This window comes from Oncorhynchus mykiss, chromosome 17 (assembly GCF_057628025.1).
Source record: "Oncorhynchus mykiss isolate SJ-2025 chromosome 17, ASM5762802v1, whole genome shotgun sequence".
Taxonomy (NCBI): Eukaryota; Metazoa; Chordata; class Actinopteri; order Salmoniformes; family Salmonidae; genus Oncorhynchus; species Oncorhynchus mykiss.
The window spans coordinates 28653262-28675012 of NC_143038.1; the positions used below are offsets into that span (position 1 = coordinate 28653262).

Sequence of the window (21751 nt, forward strand, 5' to 3'; positions counted from 1 at the left end):
GTCAACCTTGAATCAGCCATCATCCCACAACCAGCATCTGCCCAATTAGCTGAAATCATCGGATTGACCCAGGCCCTCATCAGAGCAAAAGGAAAGACTGTGAATATCTATACAGACTCAGCCTATGCCCATGGAGCAGTCCACACTGATGGACCACAGTGGGTAAGAAGAAACTTTACCACAACAGGAAATCTTCCAATCAAACACAAGACACAGATGGAGAGACGAATAGCAGGTGGCACCCTCACATGAAAAGTATGACTGATTTATTTTGTGATGAATGCAACATTTGTGGCAGCCACAACCCAAAGAAACCATATCAAACACCAATGGGCTCATACCCAGTACCTAATGCATGTTTTCAGGACATTAGTATAGACTACACCGACATGGGCCCCGACAATGTATCTAAAGGCAAACACTATCTCCTAGTTATGGTAGATAGGTTCTCCAAATGGGTAGAAGCAATACCAACAGCAAAGGGGGATGCTAGGTCAGTCGTAACCTGTTAGAGCTCTAGGGGCGCTATTTCATTTTTGGATAAAAAACGTTCCCGTTTTAAGCGCGATATTTTGTCACGAAAAGATGCTCGACTATGCATATTCTTGACAGTTTGGGAAAGAAAACACTCTGAAGTTTCAGAATCTGCAAAGATTTTGTCTGTAAGTGCCCCAGAACTCATTCTACAGGCGAAACCAAGATGATGCATCACCCAGGAATTAGCAGAATTTCTGAAGCTCTGTTTTCCATTCTCTCCTTATATGGCTGTGATTGCGCAACGAATGAGCCTACACTTTCTGTCGTTCGCCCAAGGTCTTAGCAGCATTGTGACGTATTTGTAGGCATATCATTGGAAGATTGACCATAAGAGACTACATTTTCCAAGTGTCCGCCTGGTGTCCTGCGTCGAATTCGGTGCGCAATTGCCAGCTGCTTCTACTTTACCATTTGATTCAGGGGAGAAAGCATGTGTCCAAGAACGATGTATCAATGAAGAGATATGTGAAAAACACCTTGATGATTGATTCTAAACAACGTTTGCCATGTTTTCAGTCGATATTATGGAGTTAATTTGGAAAAAAGTTCGCGTTTTGAGGACTGAATTTTCAGATTTTTTTTGGTAGCCAAATGTGATGTATAAAAGGAGCTATTTCTAATACACAAGGAATCTTTTTGGAAAAACTGAGCATCTGCTATCTAACTGAGAGTATCCTCATTGAAAACATCAGAAGTTCTTCAAAGGTAAATGATTTTATTTGAAGGCTTTTATGTTTTTGTTAATGTTGCGTGCTGGATGCTAACGCTAATGCTAACGCTAAATGCTAACGCGAAATGCTAACGCTAGCTAGCTACTTTTACACAAATTATTGTTTTCCTATGGTTGAGAAGCATATTTTGAAAATCTGAGATGACAGTGTTGTTTACAAAAGGCTAAGCTTGAGAGATGGCATATTTATTTCATTTCATTTGCGATTTTCATAAATAGTTAACGTTGTGTTATGCTAATGAGCTTGCTGATAGATTTACACAATCCTGGATACAGGGGTTTTTTCATAGCTAAACGTGACGCAGAAAACGGAGCGATTTGTCCTAAACAAATAATCTTTCAGGAAAAACTGAACATTTGCTATCTGAGAGTCTCCTCATTGAAAACATCTGAAGTTCTTCAAAGGTAAATGATTTTATTTGAATGCTTTTCTGTTTTTTTGTGTAAATGTTGCCAGCTGAATGCTAATGCTAAATGCTACGTTAGCCATCAATACTGTTACACAAATGCTTGTTTTGCAATGGTTGAGAAGCATATTTTGAAAATCTGAGATGACAGTGTTGTTAACAAAAGGCTAAGCTTGAGAGCTAGCATATTTATTTCATTTCATTTGCGTTGTTAACGTTGCGTTATGGTAATGAGCTTGAGTCTGTATTCACGATCCCGGATCCGGGATGGGGAGATCAGAAAGGTTAAGTGGCTACAAACCAAACTAATACCCAGGTATGGCATCCCAAGACAAATCAAATTTGACAAATGGCTCACATTTCAGTAACAAACACCTAAGACAGGTGGAAGAAAGATTTGGCATAACCCACAGATTTGGATCTGTGTACAGGCCCCGATCTCAAGGTCTGGTGGAACGTTAAACCAAAAGCTGAAAGCTAAGATAGCTAAAGTGTGTGCAGGTTCAAAGTTGACATGGGTTGAAGTCCTGCCTCTGGCGCTGATGGCCATGAGAGCCTCACCAGGAGCAGGCACCCATCTCTCTCCTCATGAGATAATGACTGGAAGAGTCATGCCTGGTCCACCAAGGGAGGGAGGTCATATGCCCGCCCTTGATGTACAACAAATTGTAATGTCTGATTATGTGAAAAAACTGACGGTTCTCTCTGCAGCACTCTCTACCCAGGTTCACAAGGTCCAGGAGGGGGAGCTGCCAGGGGACACGCCACCACTGAAGGTAAAGGTTGGTGACTGGGTGAGGGTTAAAGTCCACAAGAGAAAGTGGCTGGAACCCAGGTGGACTGGACTGTACGAAGTGAAGGTGGTTACTTCACACTCAGTCCAGGTCAAAGGTAAATCAGGCACACCTTGGCACCACCTTACACATTGCACCCCAGCCCCAACTCCTTCCAGAACACTGACTGAAGTCAGAGCTGATTTGAACAGCCTGAATTTGATTCCAAACGAAGAAATTCAGGTGATGGGGCATCAAACCCCTCTAACCCTGATAAAGGAACCTCGCCCAGTTAAAGGGATATTTCTCTCTCCCTGGGCAAGGCTAGGAATATCTGAACCACTGTTTGTGATATTCCTACTGATATTTGGAGTAACCCTAGGCACTCTCACATGGTTAATAGAACAACAAACACATACTAAAGCATCAACCCCTCTTCCTGTCTACTCCTCTTGGCCACTCCAGGTGTAGCACTTGGAGTGGTCTCCTTTTTGTCCTTGCTTATTTACCTCGCTTTGCTGCATACTAGAGGGGGACTCAAAAATGTGGTTCCTACCAAATTGTTTGGTTGCTTCATATTTTAGTTCAATTGTTCACGTCTAATAGATGTGAAGAGGGGGATTTGTCATATATACATATATTCATACACATAGCTCATATATTATACAGCGCCAAACTAATCCGCTTGATTCAAGTCATTGCACGCACCCCTGTCCAAACAGGAAGCACCCTACCCCCAACCATAAACTGCCCCTCTCAGTTCTCTTATCTCACGACCCCAGGACACACACAGACATTCCATCGCACGAACACACACACTTCATCCCCACCTCTACTGGTTGGGTGCCCAGAGCAGAAGACTCTGCTGTGCACCAATGGGGCTCCTGCTCTGGCTAGAGCAGGTCCGCCTCCAACTCTTCGGGACCAGTCAGAAGACCACCACGACAAGACTCCACCTACATTATTCTATGTATATAATCTGCTACAACCTTTGTTTAGGCCCCTTTTTCAGCTAACTCCATTTGAGCTATATGAATCAGGTCCATGCACGTTAAACTGCAGGACAAGATATCTTTTGACTCAATAAACTGCCTTTTGTTACAACTGAAATCCACTCTGTCCAGCGTCCATGATTTGGTCTCGTTCTCCTGTATTTGAACATCAACACTAGCGACAAATCTAGCTACTTTTTCTGGTGTTATTGTAGGCTCTTAAGTGGACCATAAGGTTAAAAACCAAACCCAAATAAGAAAACGAAACAAAAATAACAAAATAAAAAATAAAATAAAAAACGAAGTAACTCCGCCAGAGTGTCTATTTTGGGTAATTTGTGCCGGTCCCAAGCCCGGATAAAAGAGGAGGGTTGGAATTGTGACAATTAAAAAAAAACAAGAATCGACAGAAGAAAGTTCATTTGTAGTTCTAAACATATTTAGGGTGTTTTTACTCACTTTTTGTCTCTCCCACAATGTTATTTCTCTCTCCTACAGCCCCCATCACAATTACGTTCACATGGTCAACTATGCAAATTAGGCGATGACGTCATTTAGCAACTTTTAGGAGAGCCAATAGCTACTTTCCTTACTGAGTAGTTGGCAACACTGCCTATATCTGGTGTGAGGATTTCTTTGACACATTATTGGCTGTAAATATTAGATAACAACATTGTTGAGCAAATGTTTTTTTGTTTTACAAATAGGACACACTGTTCATGTCGTGTCGCCTTTTATATATGTTTCAACTTTGCCATTTAATTGTTGTCGCCTTTGCAGCTACATAATGTATTGTCATTCAGACGTTTTTATACTAGCATGCACAAGCTAGTATTCTGTCTGCAAGCACAAAGGATGATGACAGTTTATGGTAATGACGAAACCTTCAAAATAAAAGCCATCATTTAAAAACATTGACATGTGGATAACTCATTCAAAAGAGAAAACTTCCAAATGTTCTCTACACCACATGCCAAAATGCCTTGAATTGATTAGGGCCCTGACCGTCCCCCTCAAAAACGAACCATACCTGGTTAGTAGAGACCCTACTGAGTATTTCCCACCTCACCTTAGCTGAGAACATTGTTCGCTCTACAAGCAAATATGGCGACAACAATTAAATGGCAAAGTCTATTACAATGTATTGCATTGGGGGCTATGGAGGGGGTGGAGAACGAAGTGCTGCTGGATATGTATGACACAGCCCCCTCCAAAACGACACATATTTGGTTAGTAGAGACCTGACTGAGTATTTCTCACCCCAGTTTATATGAGACAGGTAGTCAAGTTTTTCTCTACAACCCAAAAAGTATCCCATATACAGTGTATTGCATTGCAGTGAATGGAATGGGTGGAGTAAGGAGTCACCAGCACTCTGTATTAAACCCGTTGCCCAGCTCAATAAACCAATTTAAGTTTTGTAGACTATTGAGTAATTCCAATAACATATATTTGTATTTTATTAAAAGTGTATTTCTTAAATATAGAGGTTCCCAAACTTTTTCACTCGTGGCCCCCCCTTCCAGCATTGAGGAACAACCCGTGCACACGCTGTTTCTATGGGCACAAGCACTGTTCATAACACAAACTCTTCACACCCCTCTTGTTGGTGGAGAGCATTTTGTAGGTTTAAAACTTATTTCCTGCAATTCTACACAATTGTCATGGGTGCAAAGACAATTTAGCAGTTTTAAAGCTTCTTTTTTTTTGTATTTCCATATAGTTTGCAATATCTAATGTGTATTCATGTGATATTTGAGTGACAAAAAAAATACAACAAAATCTATGGGCTAATGAATTTTTTTTTAAATTATACTTTAGCTGACATGGGCTAGTTGATCAGGACATTGTGACAAGTTATAAATAGCTCTCTAAGGTATGCAATGGCTAACATGACAAGAGGAACTGATGATGCATATATTTGCGTTGTTTGCTCTATAACCCATTAATTCATACGCCACTGTGATATACAATAAGGCAGTGACAACAAATAGACAACCGTCACACAAAAAACTACACATACATTTATTTCATCACAAAACCAGAGAGGAACATCTGTCCTGTGAAGTCCACAAAGCAAATATTGCAGCATGGTCAAGCAAGATAATGTTTTTAACAGTTTACTAAACAACTACTGATTTAGAACCACGGAGTTACCACAAGTCAGCACAAAGACAACGGGAGCACTGCCTCGGCTACTCCAGCTCCCTTTCAACTTAAACATTTAAACATCATCAAATCAACAAAGCTATATATGCTTAGTTTAATACATTGAAAACACACTTAAAGATACCAAAAAACATTTTGGGGACTACTTGTAGACTAGTTGAACGCCAATGCCGTCCTCCTCTCTTTCATGTTGGCAAAATGGTTTATGGCTCCATACGCTTTTCGTTTTTGTTTTCATAGGCTACCTATCAAAAATGCTTGCTAGCCTAACTTCCTCGCATGGGCAACAAAAAAAGAAGCTAAGTTAGCTAGCTAGTTAACGTGAGCCTACTAGGTTACATCTAGGCTACATATTGAACTTTAATCGTATCAGGCCAGTGGCACAATATATTACTTTATGGTTAGATCAGAATCGCCGTCATAATCATTGGCCTGTACAGAGAATTAAGTCAAAACTACAAGTCCAAATCCCCATCTCCATCCATGGTTTAGGAAAATCCCGATTTAACAAGCTAGCTACTGCAAGACATCACCACAAGTGAACCAGAAACGGACACGTTTTTCTGACAATTCTGACATATTTCTCATGGTGTCATTTAATTGCTGTGAAGCCAAATCCAAACTGGCCTCCCTTGGGGGACATTTTGCTGCACTAGGACAACCCACAGTTGAGCTCAGTTCAACGCTGATTGGATAATTATTTTATAATTGTTTTATCAAGGAAGGCCAAATGCTTGCTGTCATCAATCAATCAAACGCTACAGCAGCAACATGTCATACTCTTTTGTTCCAGACAGCATCAGATACATGGGGTACACGTACTGAGTCAGAGGGGCGCTGTTTCCCTCACTCAGATGATTTCTCCAGTGAGATTCAGCCAATTGCGAATTGATGGAAAATGATGAAAACGCAGAGAGACGAAAGATAAATAATTGTATCATTGTTATTTTTTTTATTGGTCAAACCTGGGTTCCCTTGGCATCCATGAATACACACCATTGACTGCACTAGATTGCAAAAATAAGATATTCCCAATAGCATGTCTTGCAGGGGGACTTTTATTTTGAAACAGTCCGCGATCATGGTGGCAGCATAATATCCTGCTGCTAGGAGAACTATAATCATCTGTTTAGCTAGCTTGAGTCGAACAGAGGTGAGTTTCTCAAAATAAGGCACTTGTTTTTAAACGTTGAAGTTATTGTTTTTTCCCCCCCATTCTACTTGTAGCGTGTCACCTGTCCCCAATGGGGTTCAATAAGACGTACATCAGTATCGGGTATGCCTCTTTTGGCATGCTTATGGGATTCTCAGCGTTTCTCGTGTGGAACATCGCGTACAACCAACCATGGACAGCTGCAATGGGAGGATTATCAGGTAAAGACAAGTATTAGCACGAATGTAAACATATTTATTTCGTGGATAATATGTAACAGTCTACACTGCAGTATTTTAAGGATTTACCTGTCCATTGGACTCGCATGAACCTGAACATTGCCACAGTAGGCTACCCATTTCTTACAGTACTGTTACACGATTTTAGAGTGACAAATTGTCAGAAGCCCACACTTTAATTTGCCTTTTCAAATTTCTAAACGTTCTACCTAAAGTCCTAAACGTTTTACCCCAGGCATTCTAGAAAAGTTGGACTGTTCAACTTCAAAGAATAGCTAACGTTACATGGCTATACACCACGCTGGCTCCATGATCTCTAAAACGGTAGCTAACGTTACAACTTTGGCAAAAAAATGTAGTAACATTCATGGTATAAGACCTATGTAATATCTAGGATAACTTTATTACCCAGTAAAACAATTAATAGGTGTATATCCAGCACGGTCTACTTTCGTCTTTCCAACGCATTTTCAGTTTTATGCATTCTATATTACCAGCTTGGTTAACCTGGAATTCTGGATCTTCCTGATGCTTCAACCACACTGGCCAAAAAAACGGTCTGGTGTCAACTCAAACGGTGTGTTATTTCTGCGTACACTGCTTATTGGGACTGAAAGCTTTTGATACGTTTCCTCAGATGCATTTAGCACACGTGTCCTGCTACTCATCCCATTTGAAGTTTTCAGCATCACCATTATAATTTGCTGGTCTGGAGCGGAAGCCTGAACCTACCATAAAGTAATACTTGTTTTGCGCATTGAACATAATCTACTCTACGCCTAGTTAACAACCATGTAAAAAAACGTTACTTTAGAAAGTTACTGAATTGCTTAGGCCTAGTATTTGCATGAAGTGACTTTAAAGTATTATTTATGTGTTACATAATGGCCCACTAGGTCAGGGGTTCCCAAACTTTTTCATGCAGGCCCACCTTCCAGCATTGGGGAACACATTTTTATCATGGGGTGCAGAGAATTTTTAGCTGACATGGGCTAGTTGATCTGGACATTTCTGACAAGTTATAAATATCTCTCTAAGGTATGCAATAACTGATGATGCACTACCTAATTTCGTAATTGCGCCTTGTGCTTTCTACTGTTACAACTTTCAAGAGTAAATTGAAAGCTGGACTGAGTTCCTTCAAAAAAAGGAACCCTCGCCCTGCACATTTTGGGAACCATTGCACTAGGTAACAAGTGGTGCATTTATGGCTGTGAACTTTGTCCTCTCAGGTCAGCAAGCTGATATCTGTGTGACTTTCCTCTCACCTCTCTGCTGTAGGCCTATTGGCAAACAGAACAGTAGGACATTTGCATAAAGTGCACTGTCACTGATGTTCTTATCAAGGCCAAATCCATATCTTTGTTGTGATAACAGCATGTGATGCCTGTGCCAATACAGAGAGAATCAATAAGGGTGCAATTCTTGCTAGGGTTTTTCGTGGCATGTGCTTGGTTGGTCATATGATTCTAGAGACCATGGAATGGGGAAATGAGTGGGGTCAGCATGGCAGATTGACACAGCTGAATAAGCCTATTCCCCCTAGAAATGACTCATGAGGGTCAATTGAACTTACTAGCTTGGCTGCATCCCGATTCTCTACACTTCCCCAAAAAAACTCCCGTCATGAATTTTAAAAGCATTGGATTGATTTAGCCCTAAGCATTGGCTAGAGGGAATTCCAACCATTGTTAGAGCCACGACAGGATGTGTGCAAGTGCACACTTCAGTAGAAGGGTGGGGAACTGTGGCTCAGCTCCACTCACTGTCTGACCATGCTTGAAAGGAAGCAAGTCGGGTACTTTCCAACCTCAAACACTGTTTTAACAACCAACCCTTGAAGAAAAACACTAAAGTTTATGTAGGCTACTTGCTCATTAGTTTTGGGCCCATATTCAAAATGAGCGTCGGAGTAGGGGATGATTTAGGATCTTTTTCCATACGCTCCTTGACATTGCCACTTTGTCCTGTCTAGCATGGCCGACTAGTGAAGACCATTTTAGCCTAATATTGTGTAAGATGCGGTGAAAGTGGATTCATGAAGGATAGTGCTATACACTAGTGCTATGGTCCAGACCCAAATGTGGTGTGTGTGTGTGTGGTTATGAAACAGTAAAAGAGGAACATGGAGGAGTGAGTGACAGACCAGTGTGATTTGAGACAATGACACAACAAAATATTACATTGTTCACTGCTAAAATGTACATGTCATTTAGCAGACGCTCTCATCCAGAGCAACTTACAGTAGTGAGTTCATACATTTTCATACTTATTTTTTTTTCTTTCGGTACTGGTCCACTGTGGGAATCGAACCCACAACCCTGGCGTTGCAAGAGCCATGCCTCTACCAACCGAGCCACACACTGACATAGTCTATACCAATAGGACCTAAAGCTCAAGATTGTAGTTAGACAAGCAAAGGCATCTATCTCTTGACTTGAGAGAACCCCTCACCCTCCACAATGCTTTTTCAAATACAGTTCAATTCTATGCTGTGCAAATACTTGTGATAGTTACACGTGCTTGTCTGATGTCAGTAATTTACTTAGTGTAGGGATTGTGAACAGCCAGCCCCTGATTGTGAATGTGTGTGCTTGTGTCTCTGTCAGGTGTGCTGGCGCTCTGGGCCCTCATCACCCACATCATGTACCTGCAGGACTACTGGCGCACCTGGCTGAAGGGCCTCAAATTCTTCCTCTTCATCGGAGTCGTCTTCTCCCTGCTGGCCGTGGTGGCTTTCATTACCTTCCTCTCCCTTGCCATTACCAACAAAGAGTGTGAGTTTCACACACACCTCCCCCTTCTCTCATTCGTTCATTCATTCACTCCTCCTTTCATCCTAATTTGCTTCTCTTCCTCTCCCCTTCACTTGCTCTCTTCATTCACAAATGGCTACGTCTCTTCCCCCATTTGCTTCCCTTCCCATCCTCTGTTTCATCCATTGTACTTTTTCTTGTTGTGCATTAGGATGTATTTAGTCATTTAGTATTGCATGTCTTAATCTGTTAGGGCACGTACATATGATGAAATCTATTTCCACACAAAATGACTGCTTGCCAGAGATTGTTTGCTCTGGCATCACATGACTCCATGGGGTTATTCAATGTGAGATCCTTGCCCTTGTGTATGCTATGAGCCTGAAGCTTTGGTCACTTTTCCTACAGGATCCTTCATTGAGAAGCACCTGACTCAATGAATTGTGTAACAGTGTGCCAACCATGGCTTTTTCTCTGAGTCTGCAAGTCTCTCATGTCTGTCGTATCTTGTGGTTCCCAGCCATGACTGACCCGAGGAGCCTGTTTCTTTCGGGCGTGTGGAGCTTCATGACTCTAAAGTGGTCCTTCCTGCTGGCTCTCTATTCCCACCGCTACCGCAAGGAGTTTGCCGACGTCAGCATCCTCAGTGACTTTTGATGAGGGCCCTTGAACAGCCCCCCCCCACCCAATGGAGGTCTATGGAAGACTAACTAGCAGGGCTCCTAACCTGAGGGTGCTAACTAGGGGAGAAGGGAGGGAGTGAAGATTTGAGGGGTTGGTGAAGCCAAGTAGTCATGACGAGGATGAGTGATGGAATGAGGGTTGATCTGAAAGGCGTGGGGTAGCTGCACATACACCAGATGTCTTCCACCAATCGCTTGCTTATAAATCCACGTGGGGAGAGTGAACGAGTACACACTTTGGGGAGAAGGGTAGTGGGGAGAAGGGTAGTGAATCGGAACGCAACCTGTGTGTTGTCTGTGTTAATGGGAGAATTAGTACCTGGACCTCTGTCCATGCCCGCACCTTCTCGGTTAGATCCCCCCCCTCTCTCTTTCTATATCTGTAAACAGGGTATGCTCAACCCCTGCTAGGCCAGTCTATCCACAAGTTCATCCCTATGTTATGCCTTTTATGGATTTGACTGTTCCAATGTGTATGTATGTGACACTGTCTGTGCTCCTCTTGTATGTCTTCGACATGTTTTTAGAGTCAATATCTCCCTTTTTATGAGATTTGAATCTTCTTTTTGGTGACTTTGTGGGTAATCCTTGTTAATTGTGTACATCACGTGTGAAAACTCATTCCACGGAGGGCCTAGTGTCTGCGGGTTTTCGTTCCTCCCTTGTACTTGATTGATGTAGGTCACTAATTAGTAAAAAAAACTCCTTTCACCTGGTTGCCTCTGTTGTAATTGAAAGGAAAACCCCAAAACCTGCAGACACTAGGCCATTCGTGGAATGAGTTTAACAACCCTGCTGTACATCTTCCTGTGCTTATATACCTAGGAACATATTCTTAACAAGATATATATATATATATATATAATTGATGTGGTTATGATAGAGAATTTGTTTCCATTCTCTTGCCACAAGGGGGAGTCAGTCGATCAAATGTTGCGGCTGTTGGTAAAACACCCCACTCATTTAGAAAGTTGTTAGAAAACAGAGCAAAGTTTATCTCCACACATATAAAACATGCATTATACACAACAAAAGGACACGTCACAGGCCTGTTTGGGGAAATCCTAGTAGTCTTTTTTTTTTTTTTTTTTTTGGATGACTGTTTTGATCTGTGTTATCGATGTGTGAACTTTTAGTCCACAGAAACCTGCTGTCACCTCGGAGTCAGTGTATGTGCTGAAGCAACTACATTTAGAGTATCATGTCTTAACACTTATGTATTATGAAACGGTTATAATGCTTTGGAAATGAGACTTGTATAATGTCTTATAGCGTTACACCTGTCAGTGTTCGACACTATTTCAAAACATCCCCCAAAAATAGTTTTTGAAGAGATTATATGAAGAAGGATTGCACTACCATCACAGAATGTTAGAACAACTGCCTTTTTTTCACAGCAGTTGCCAATGGAAACCCAACTGCCTCGTCTTATTTGAACGGAGAACGCTCAAAGGAGGGAGCTCCTTTTGTGGAATTTGTGTCATTGCTGTGCCTTCGCTTTAGCTCGCAAACGTTATTCACCATCATCATACTGCTGCTTATGGAGATTAATTTGATTGTGCTCTAACTTTTTTTCCCCCTTGACATCTGTTTTCTTCTCTGTGGGCTACCACATGTATCACATTGTACTATAAAGAAACATGACATTGTGTATATCCACATGTATGTCTGTTGTACAGGTATGTCTGTGTGAGAGCCATAATAATAAAGTATAATTTTATGACAGCCGTGTGCTGGGAGTGTAGTACATCTCACACAAATTCATACACAACAGTTGTAACTTTGTTGTACATCGTTTGTACAACCGGCGTGTGTACTAGGCCTTGGGCATAGTGGCCATAGACTAATTAGATTTTTATAGTTCTTTTGAATTTGTTCTACTAGTAGACATAATGCTTTGATGGAAAGGTTTAGCTTAACTACATTGTGGAGGAAGTGATTGCACTGTTGCTGGGGTGCACCCAGGGAAGGGGTTGAATTGAAGGGGGGTGGGGATTGGGTTCTATCACCTTAATGTTTGGACACAACACACACTACATGACATAAAGGATATGGACACCTGTTCGTCGAACATCTCATTCCAAAATCATGGGCATTAATATTTTTCTGCTGTAACACCTTCCACTCTTCTGGGAAGGCTTTCCACCTCGAAGTTGGAACATTGCTGCAGCGGCTTGCTTCCATTCAGCCACAAGCATTAGGGAGGCCAGGCACTGATGTTGGCCGATTAGGCATGGCTTGCAGTCAGCGTTCCAATTCATCCCAAAGGTGTTTGACGGGGTTGAGGTCAGGGCTCTGTGCAGGCCAGTCAAGTTCTTGCACACCGATCTCGACAAACACAAATTTGGAAACACAGAATCATCTAGAATATCATTGTATGCTGTAGCATTAAGATTTCCCTTCACTGGAACAAAGGGGCCTAGACCGAACCATAAAAAACAGCCCCAGACTATTTGACCTCCTCCACCAAACTTTACTGTTGGCACTATGCATTCGGGCAGGTAGCGATCTCCTAGCATCTGCAAAACCCAGATTTGTCTGTTGGACTGCCAGATGGTGAAGCGTGATTCATCACTCCAGAGAATGCGTTTCCAGTTCTCCAGAGTCCAATGGCGGCGAGCTTTACACCACTCCAGCCGACGCTTGGCATTGCGCATGGTGATGTTAGGCTACTCGGCCATGGAAACCCATTTCATTACGCTGTCGACGAACAGTTATTGTGCTGATGTTGCTTCCAATGGCAGTTTGGAACTCGGTAGTGAGTGTTGCAACCGAGCACAGATGATTTTTATGCGCTTCACCACTCGGCGGTCCCGTTCTGTGAGCTTGTGTGGCCTACCACGTCACTTCACTGCTGAGCCCTTGTTGCTCCTAGATGTTTCCACTTCACAATAACAGAGCTTACAGTTGAGCGGGGCAGCTCTATCAGGGCAGAAATCTGACAAACTTACTTGTTGGAAAGATGGCATCCTATGACGGTGCCACGTTTTATAGTCACCGAGCTCTTCAGTAAGGCCATTCTACTGCCAATGATAGTCTATGGAGATTGCAAGGCTCTGTGCTCAATTTTATACACCTGTCAGCAACGGGTGTGGCTGAAATAGCTGAATCCATTTATTTGAAGGGGTGACCACATACCTTTTGTATATTTAGTGTAAATCAGATGCATTATAGGACTTCTCATGGACAAACCTTCTTAAACGACATTATAAAGGCTAATACATGGTTATAAGTTATAAAGCATTATACCTGTATACCTGTATATACCTGCAGGCTGTTACCCAGTGCTAAAGTAAAAGTAAAGTGTCATTCATATTATGGTCTAATAAAAATGTATTTACTTCTGCCACCTACAAACCCCAAATTTAGCACCTGTGTATTTTTGTGGTTGTAGTACAGTTACCATGGTAATGTTTCTCAGATGGATTCTATGAGGGGACGAGGGTTAGAGTGTCTGGGGAGCCCCGTGTGTTTTTATTTCGAGGGAAGGAAACATTGTTGTTTTTATTTAGCCAGGTCAGCCGTGTAGAAACAGACCTCAGCTTTAGAGTGGGATTTACACTGAGAAGGAGGCAGCCATTTTCCAACTCACTCAGCCCACATTATAAAAGAAAACACCCTATAGCACTGCAGGCAACAGTAAACGCTCGGGCAATAACCTGCGCTTTGAAGTTAGGCAATTATTCAAATCCATCCACATTTTTATTTTGCCCCCTCAAAGGGGAGTTTGGAGGATGCAAGGAGTTTTGGTGAATGATTTGGTTTAGACATGTGTATGATAAAAGGGACTTTGAAGTTCATATGAAAAAATATGTAAATTACATGTTGGTTACCTCTGTTGAGGTGATTGACGCAACAGATGCAAATGTTGATAGATTGCCAATAGCTTTTTTAATATAGTTTTTAAAAAAACATGACATTATCATAATAGGATAGCAGTGTGAGTGAAGCTAGCACAGAGCTCGACCAATTATTTAATTAAGTATCTTCCAACTTTGATCCTTTATATGAGACCATTTTTCTGCCCTCATCCTACTTCCCTCATTCTACTCTTTTGTTTTAACAGCATTCTTGTTGGTACTTATATATTTATTGCATTACATTGGTTTATTTGCAAGCCCTCAGAGTCACGTTGTATAAAGGTAATTGCAATGTTGTGGTTAAGTAGCCATAGCAACATTTATTTTTATTTTTTTTATCTTGCTTGTTATAACATTTTACATTAAGACACTGAAAAACAATCCTCATTAATTTCCATTGAACAAGTTGTAGGGGTTGGACCAAAAGACCGTCCTATTAAGTTTATACTGTAGGCAGTAAAATGTGTGTGTCTTTGTGTGGTATGTAAAGGGAAGGGCAGGGGGGGGGGGGGGGGGGACTCCTTTCCAGCAAAATCAAGGAAGGAAGTCATCTAAGACTTAACTGGCAGAAATAATGAAACTGAAAAAAGAAAAGGAAACTTGAAAAATGCAGGAATATTTCAAATTTCCTGTTGGAAAAAAATAAAGGTAAAAGTAAAACCTTTGCGTATCTTTTCACACTACACACCTTAATCAAATGTATTAAAATCACTTTTAATAATCTGATATTTGATATTTTTTTATTTTATATATTCAAATGATATATTCATTTTGTCAGACATACTTAAAATATATTGGTAAATGCCAAACAGCAATTGCACCTAAAATATTGATGGGCCGCATATGACCTATGCATAAAGTTAAGTGATTAACTCTTCGTTATAATACAGTTCAGATGGGACAGTCACAGTAGGCTTTACCTGTTCACCTTTTCTTGTTCTTATAACTTCATCATATGGTAACATGTATATAGGAGGTCGTATAGCATTTATAAGGCCATATCCACATGATACCATAAGTACATTATATACTGCGTTCTAGATAAGGTGAACACATTTTGAAGTTTATCTATTTAAAGTAAGCCTACATCTGTGTGACATCGATATCCATTGTTGCACTTTGCATACAGGAAAAAATGGCTATTAGGAAAATACCCATTCAGCCCCAAACATACTTTGGTTCATGAGTATTTATAAAAAAGAAAGTAAAAAATACGTGAATGAAAAGCGAACATCTTGATTTAGTAGAGAACCAGATGGCTGCTTTGACATTAAAAAGGCGCTTTGGCATTTTGGAGAAGGCAGTTTCGGAATGATTTCCGAGGAACTTCCGCAAAATGCAGTACAAAGCCCACAGATATTTAAGCAATATCCATTGCAATTTACTGTTTTATTTACAAACTGAAACATATGTCTCTGGACCTTTGGCTTCTTTTGCCTTTTCCCCACTCTCTTTCTTCTTCCTCTCTTTTACTGCTAAACCATCTCTCTCTCTCTCTCTCTCTCTCCCCCCTTTCTTTATAAGTAACATCAGGTGATTAACCCCTTCACTTGGCAGCAGTACAGTAGGATGGCCGACCTTCAGGTTCAATCAATGTTTGCCTCTCCGACTCTTTTGTTTTCTGTGCTGCTTCGCCCATGGACCACAGAACCTTGCATCTGAAACATTTTAGGAGACACATTTTTTTGCCGTTCTGAGCACAAAGGGATATGCCATGGCAGGGGCAGGCGTTTGAAGTGGCTTCATAGGGAGAACCAGTACCAGAACACGTAGCCGAACATAACTTTCGTAAGGTAATCTAATCTAATGGAAAAGGGGGATTGATTTGACTTTAAAAGTATTACGCTTTGAAGCTAGCTACAGAGTCATGTTGATATTTCTAATGCAATTGCTCTGTTCTACGAATGGTGATACACAGGGCCTGGTCAGAGACATCTTCTGGGTTTACTCTAATGCGTTCGATGTGTTCGGATTGAAATGAATTCTCCTCATGCCCAGTTGGTGCAGTGTGATCCACCCACTCATCATCAATGCATTCCGACTCCTTGAGGGGTAGCAATAGATCACTATCCAATCACCCCCTCCACTGTAATGTCTGTGATCTAAGGTTACCTCAGTTGGATGGACCATCCAGAGACATTCCCATCTATCAGATGACGGGACATTTCTTACAAGGGCCCAGTACTGGTTTTGTCACACTGTCAAGATAGAAACCTGCGTAAACCTTGTTCTAAATCTAGATGTTCTGCATATTAATACCAATGGGCAACGCTAGCTGGCTTAATGTGCTGTGCGTCAAGTAGTGATAGGGCACTTGTTCAGTCTACGGTCATTTTGTGACAAGTGTGAAAGGAGTTAGCAATGCTAATCTAGCTAAGGCTAGCTTTCACTACATAGTTCTGCTTGGCTGTGATTTGGAGTGAGCTATGCTAACCTAGCCTAGCCTAACGTGCTCTATATAGTTCTGCTTGGCTGTGAACTCCGCTGGGACTGTTTGTAATGTGCCATGGATGGACCCTGGGACTTAAGCACTGTAATCAGAGCCAGTGCAGGATATTGGCTAAATTACACATGAAAGCAGGGACATTTAAGGGAAGCTTAAGTGCTAAATATTTTTATAAATTATAGCCTAATATAGAGAGATAAGTCTCAGGCAAACTGTAATAACACAGGTTAGCACGCAGAAGTGGAGAAAAACCCCCGCTTTTAAAGCAGGATTTTTTTTGTTGGTGCTGCCTTGCTCTGTCCACACACACACATGCGGCACAGCGACAAACTGTGTGTGTGTGTGTGTGTGTTTTCAAAGGACCAGATTTGCTATAAGAATACATTGATTTAATTTCATTAGCCATCAAAAAGAAAAGTGGAGGAAAAATCTATTTTGCTGGCTGTTGAAGTGAATAAAAATGCCCCAGACCTGCCTCTCTCCCAGCTTCAAAGCCCGCAACCCCTCATCACTACTTATAGTCTATATCTATATACATCACCGTTCCCCCTCTGTTCACCACCCCCGTCCTTCACCGCCATGCACCCTCACTCTCCACCCACCCCCTCTAAGTTGATACCCCACAGGATGTCCTGCTCTACAGGGGGAAATGGGTCCCAGATGTCTGCTTGTGTCCCATGGGCTCCAGAGGAGGGATGGAGCAGTAGCGGTAGGAGGGATGGGTAGGGGGAATGGGGCGAGCGAACTTTTAAGGTGAGAAGTTTGGTGAAGAGTATATTCTCTGACTCATTTTCAACGGGAATTACATTACTCAATGCTTACATATTATGATAGAAGGTCCACATGCCATCGATCAGTTGTCTCTCCTCAAAATTTCCTAAGAACTTTACAGGAAGGCAGTAATTGAATTGACAGTATTATGGGTTTAAGAAAAGTTTTTTTCTTCGTTGCTCAAAAAACTTCAAAAGTCCGTCCTCATTCAATATACGCATTCCTCAGTACAGTATTTCAGTACTATGGATCAGTTCGGACTGAACCATATGTGCCAAACTTAAAGTGGACATTACAATTGCCTGTGCTCCTCTTTGATATCGAAGCCATCTCTATATACAGTGGGGGCCGAAATTGTTTGAAAATAAATACTTCTTATACTGAGGTATATTGCATGCAAAAAATAAATATTATTTTATGCTAACACAATTGCTCAGATAAATAGATTTTTTCAAAAAGGTGGCGGTCAAAATGATTGACACCCTTAAAGATGATGAGTAAACTAGCCAACAAACTCTACAAACTTGTTGGAGGAATTTGCTCTTTGTTTTGGTTGTGTTTCAGATTATTTTGTGTCCAATAGAAATTAATTATAAATAATGTATTTTGGAGTCAATTTTATTGTAAATAGGAATATAATGTTTCTAAACACTTCTACATTAATATGGATGCTACCATGATTACAGATATTCCTGAATTAATTGTGAATAATGATGAGTGAGAAATTACAGAGGGTCAAAGATCCGACCCCCAAGACATGCTAACCTCTCCTGTTATTTATAGATAATGGTGAGAGGTTAGCATGTCTATATTTATAAGAATATTTAGGGGTGTCAATATAAAAATGTATTACTTGTTAAACAAAATCTCTTTCTCTTAGTAATTGTATTAGTATAAAATAATATAATTTCCCAATTTTCTTGAGCACACATTATAGCTCAGTATTTGAATTATTTGTTTTATGCAGTCATTATTGCTCATCTTTATCAAGGGTGTCAATAATTTCAGACCCACACTGTATATCCCTTTGATATGGTGCAGTCTATTTGCACCTACAGGAGAGGTTCGTTATTACCCCCCGAAAATAAAAGTCAAAAGAGAAACGGGCCGGAGTGTTTAGTGAAACATTATGTAGAGACTCTGACAAGGAAATGAAATGTGCAACATCAATCAGCCTATGAGGACGGAGATCAAACGGCCCTCCACACTCCTGCATCTGGTTCTGTTTGGACTGGCCTTTCTTTTTTCTCTTCCCCCTCCTTTCTTTCTTCTCTCTTTTCCCTTCCTTTATTCCTCTCCCATTCTCTGTCCCTCTCTTTCTTTTCCCCTCTGTTCTGCGCGAGGGGTGCGCGTTTCCATGCTGTTCCTGTTAGGCTGTCGTTCGCTCATTCTTTCCATGATGGTGGCATGGAGGCATGCTCTGCTAAGGTAAGCAACCCCAAGGTTAGCCCTGGACGGCCCAACACAACAATGGGCTACGTGTCCCTCTTCACAAATCCACTGTCTCCACCCGGAGGTTGGAGCCAATTTACATCTAATTCCAGGGAATTGACCTGGGAATTTTGGTTAAACATGTTAAAGGGCCCGTTGTGTAAATAAGACCTGTTACAATTCCAATGTGATGTTCACTTTGGCAACAATGCAGTATTAGCATGTATAAACCTTTATAATCTCTTGTAATAAGACTATGTCAGATTACATGTCAACATTTCAACAGACTGAAATTGGCTGGTATATAGTCAGGATCAATATGAGATTATTATAAGACATTATAAGGGGGGCCATACATGATCTTAACAAGTCTTACATTGCATTTTAACTGCAGCATAATGCAGTATACCTACATGCTAAAGCACAGTGTTACCTCCATTTCGATACCTTAGCTGCTGGAATTCCTATTCTGAGTTGATGGAAGTTGAGTGGAGTTGATCCCAGCTCTCTTCAATATGCCCAAATTAAACGTGCCCTTTGCAATCACAGAGTTCACTAACCCCTCTCCAAAACCCCCCTCACAAATTCTCTATCTTTCTTTAAGTCCTGCTATAAAGCTGTCATAAGACAAATATAACATATGTCATAACCTAAAATGACAATTCATATAAATTACTAGAAGTAACTATTCCTGTCTACTGATACATTTGAAATCCACAAACTATGTTCATTGTCAAGATTTGAAATGGAAGGTTCTTTCTCATTCACTTTTTGCTGTCAACAGCTGTAACTATAGACAATGTTACGTAATTCTTTATTTCTCATCCACGGTAAGAATGACTTTTGTATTATGATATAAGACAGCTGTTCTCAGCTAATGTTACACATTTATAAGTTTGACTCTTGCAGAAATGGAGAGTAATGTTAAAGAATTTTAAATGGTGTAATCTTAAGGATTGCACCTTTACGGATGTGTAACAACACTGTCATGCCTGAAACGGTAAACCTATGCAACAGTTGGTTTTAATGCATATTATTGTCATATTATGTCATTTAAAAAAAAAATATATATTTAACCTTTCTTTATTAACTAGGCAAGTCAGTTAAGAACACATTCTTATTTTCGAATGACGGCCTACTGGGGAACAGTGGGTTAACTGCTTTGTTCAGAGGCAGAACGACAGATTTTTACCTTGTCAGCTTTGGGATTCAATCCAGCAACCTTTCGGTTACTGGCCCAACGCCTTAACCACTAGGCTACCTGCCACCCCCCACCCCCCCAAAGAAAAAGCAGTATACAGAAAATAGTCATCCTATTTGTTTTAGTTTCAGTAGATATATATCCTTGACATATTGACAATTCTATGTGTGTGTGTGCGTGCGTTTCTACGTGCATTTGTATGAGTGTGTGTGTTGTTCCTTGTTGTGTGGCCCTGCAAGCCCAGATGTGTGTTCCCCTGGGTTACTGGTGTGGAGAGAGAACATGTGTCTACTCCGCCAGAGGGCATGGATGGCATAATTAGCAGCCCTCTCACCTTAGTGATCACAGGGTCAGAGCTTATACAGGGTCAGAGCTGGGCCATCCCCATGGCTACATCTCTCCCATATAGTGTTTGCAGTGGATAATACATGGCGATCGAATGATTTAAATGGAGACACCCATTCTAGTTATTCTATTTCTATGGGATAATGATGGGAACATTAATACGGTAGATTTACCTGTCTGTTTTGAAAAGTTATTTAGAAATTCATATATTGACTGATCTTAATGTAGTTTTGATTTACTAGGTTGTGTGGCATATTTTCAATTTTTATACTGAGAAAATGTAAATTAAGGTTTAAAGGTCATGAACAGGCAAAATCATGTTTAATGAAATTGGATAATACTTGAAGGAAACCAGATCAAAGTATGAAGACCAAAGTATGAAAAATGACTGTTGCTTCTACATTGATAAAGTTTGATCATAAAGTTACTGGTCTTCTCCCCCATGTCAAACACTTGGATTCACAATTAAGGTGACAAGGTGACATCACCTTAACTCTCATTTTAATACACCAATGTTAACATTAAATTATCTTACCTAATTCAAATAAGTACCGCCTTGAAACCAACACCGGAGAAGGCGTGTTTGCAGAGGGGCGCGGTTTAAATAGCTAAATAGCTACTCTACTCATGCCAAAATTTGACTGTAAGGGAGTCAACAAATATAATTCAAATTGACCCTATTCATCGATGGTAAAGATACTTATATGTTTGAGCTTTCATCTGTGTCTGGTGTTAGATAGTTACAGGCTAGCTAGGTCTTCAGAAAAAAGGGGGGGAAGGGACTTTCAAAACTCAGACGCTGTTGTCAAGTCAACACATCCGTCAGTGCTGCTATGAACCGCATCACAAGAGACATGCTAAATGGGAGATGAAGAAAACCTACGTATAATTGATGCAATTTCAATGTTTTTTGAGTTGCTTTGTGTACCACCACATTTGCTTGAAATGATTTTACTGCAAGACTGCTCACTGCATCCAAGTTGCTTGACATTTCAAAGAGCTGTCAGTCGAGGCAAGCTCCCGCCCACTCAGTATTTTCACAATGACTGTTCAGGACTTTTCAAATAATAATCACAGTGGTGTTTTTTTAAGCTTGTGTGAGCTGTCTTGGTGAAATGTCTATTTAGGTATTTTTGTAAACAGAAACGCAAGATCACTGTTTGTGAAAATCCGTCTAAAGATATTAATCCACATGTTATTTTCCCCGACTGGCACTGAGGAGTGACCCTTGGCTCGAGGGATGTGTTTTTATAGTATC

At 40.9% G+C, this 21751-nt stretch overlaps 1 protein-coding gene and 1 long non-coding RNA gene across 3 annotated transcripts in view; both read left to right on the forward strand.

The window, feature by feature from the left end:
- The first annotated feature begins 1103 nt into the window (after positions 1 to 1103).
- LOC149975892 (uncharacterized) overlaps positions 1104 to 21751 on the forward strand; it is a 144153-nt gene continuing 123505 nt past the window's right edge. The window contains exons 1-3 of one of the 2 annotated variants that reach the window (XR_016487862.1): positions 1104 to 1242; positions 1611 to 1672; positions 2386 to 2520. This is a non-coding gene — a long non-coding RNA (uncharacterized LOC149975892). Of the gene's footprint in view, positions 1243 to 1610; positions 1673 to 2385; positions 2521 to 21751 lie in introns of those variants that run through there. The other variant, XR_016487863.1, reaches the window with a different exon arrangement.
- Positions 6679 to 12164, forward strand: LOC110493947 (heme transporter hrg1-A). The gene is made up of 3 exons (XM_021568568.3): positions 6679 to 6982; positions 9610 to 9777; positions 10277 to 12164. Exons 1-3 carry the CDS (start codon positions 6853 to 6855, stop codon positions 10411 to 10413), a joined length of 435 nt encoding a protein of 144 aa, XP_021424243.1. The 5' UTR covers positions 6679 to 6852; the 3' UTR covers positions 10414 to 12164.